Source organism: Corvus brachyrhynchos, unplaced genomic scaffold (genome assembly GCF_000691975.1).
Source record: "Corvus brachyrhynchos isolate BGI_N302 unplaced genomic scaffold, ASM69197v1 scaffold340, whole genome shotgun sequence".
Taxonomy (NCBI): Eukaryota; Metazoa; Chordata; class Aves; order Passeriformes; family Corvidae; genus Corvus; species Corvus brachyrhynchos.
Genome location: NW_008235987.1, coordinates 364,394 through 366,247, shown reverse-complemented (window position 1 = coordinate 366,247; position 1,854 = coordinate 364,394). Strand labels below are relative to the sequence as shown.

Below are 1,854 nucleotides of genomic sequence, written 5' to 3'. Positions count from 1 at the left end.
TCACCGTGCTCCGGCTGCTTCCAGGAGGAGGAGGAGGTGGTCCCGCTCAAGAAAGAGAAGACTCATTTTACTGTCCGGCTGACGGAGCTGAAGGCCACTGACAAGGTGAAGCTGATCAAGGAGGTGAAGAATTTCGTACCAGGAGTGAACCTCGTGCAGGTGAGGAGGTGCTGCCCCAGGCTGTGGTGTGTTGCCCCCAGGTCCAGCAACCTCAGCTCTCTGTTCAAAAGGAGCCTGTATTTGTGTGTTCAGAAGCACAGTCTGCCTGCGTGCATCTCAGTGCAGGGACGTGGGGAACAGGATTTGGTTGTGCCTTTGTCTGGCATTTTCACTTGTCAGGAGGAGGCTCAGAGCAAAGGACTCAGAGACGTCCATGCCCGCCTTAGCTTCTCCAGACCTGAGAGCTGCTGTGAGCTTTCTTGCAGAGCTCAGGAATAACCAGCATCTCACACTACAGCTGGATTTGGCTTGCCTTTCCCAAGGCCAATGTATTTCTGAAGTTAAATGAGCTTCTCTAATTCACACATCTTGCAATCCAGGCTTCCAGCTCTTTTCATTTTATAGGTGATGCTGCTTCTTTCCTGGGAGGATACAGGTCTCAGCCCTGGGCAGTGTCTGAGCTCAGGCCCTTGACCTGGGATGTGGGCTCAGCATGCTGGGTGATGAAGCTGCTACTGCTGAAGCATGTAACATGCTGCACCTCTCCACAGGGTGATCCTTCCATGTCTTGGGGTCAACAGTAGCACTTTCCAGTATTCCCGCTGCAACGTTGGGCATTGCAGTGTCTGCTCCAGTTGTAGCCCAGGGGAGCAGAAGTATTTGCAAATAATCTTCTGACCCATTCTTATTGCTGCATTGCAAAGCCAGCAGAGAAAGTCAGTGGCACAGGTACAAGTTTGGCTGTCCCACGGGGATAATTACCTGACTGTCAGTGTGGTTCCTCTGGAAGTTGTTAATCTATTATCGGTCCCAAGCAAACATGAAAATACCAAACTCTGTAATGGACACAATCAGCAGATAATTAACTGGGGAGCTGATGCTAAATGAGCTTTGCTTTGCATGTGGCACCTGTTGGATGAGCTGTTCGTAGGTGCCAGTTGTTGCAGGCAAACTCAGGTGTGATGTACCCATGCCTGACACTTCGGGTGAAACACAAACACAACACGAACAGTTGTGGAGGTTCTACCTGCAGAGGCTGTGTTCAAAGTAGAGACAAAGCACTTTTATTGTAAATTTTACTGCCATCCAGTCGAGGTGTTTTTAACGAGGTTTGCAGGGAGATCTGCCCTGCCTGTAGAGTTGCTGATAGAATGGAGGGAAGCACAGCTAGTGATTACTTTGGGCACTGCTGGGACCCAAACATCAGTCCTGCGGCAGCAACTGTTCGGTGAGACAGGTGCGTGATCAGCACATGCCAAACCAAGGCTGGCTGCACCTCAGGAAGCTCACTGGGAGCTGCTCAGCAGATGCTGACCCTCTGTCACCACCAGCCCTGGGCTCCACCTGGATTGGGAACACACTGCATCTGCCCCATGGTTGCTGCTACATGGGTCCCACTTGGCTTGGGCTCTGCTCTTGTTCCCACTGAACACCAGGAACAGCTGCTTCTCTTGACCAGGGCTGCTGTAGAATGGAGTTACACCTTGGTGAGCAGGGTTCAGAAATGAATAACCTGTGTTGTGTTTCCTGTCCTCATCGCAGTGAGCCTGAACAGGCTCCTGTCCAAATCCTGTCCTGGTGAGCAAAGGCATTTGTGCCCTGCCGAGCACCGCCCGCATATCTGTGCCTTCTAACCCCAGCAAAAAAAGCATTTTTCTGCCACCACAGATATATAGGCATTGAACCCAGCAGGAA

General features: G+C 51.4%; 1 protein-coding gene across 1 annotated transcript in view; it reads left to right on the top strand.

Moving 5' to 3' along the window:
• Window positions 1-6: 6 nt before the first annotated feature.
• Window positions 7-1,854, top strand: part of MRPL12 (mitochondrial ribosomal protein L12) — a gene marked incomplete at its 5' end in the record, with an annotated part of 2,934 nt that continues 1,086 nt past the window's right edge. The window contains one exon of the mRNA XM_008631307.2: window positions 7-159. Within this exon, the coding sequence (XP_008629529.2) occupies window positions 7-159 (153 nt within the window). The remainder of the gene's footprint in view (window positions 160-1,854) is intronic.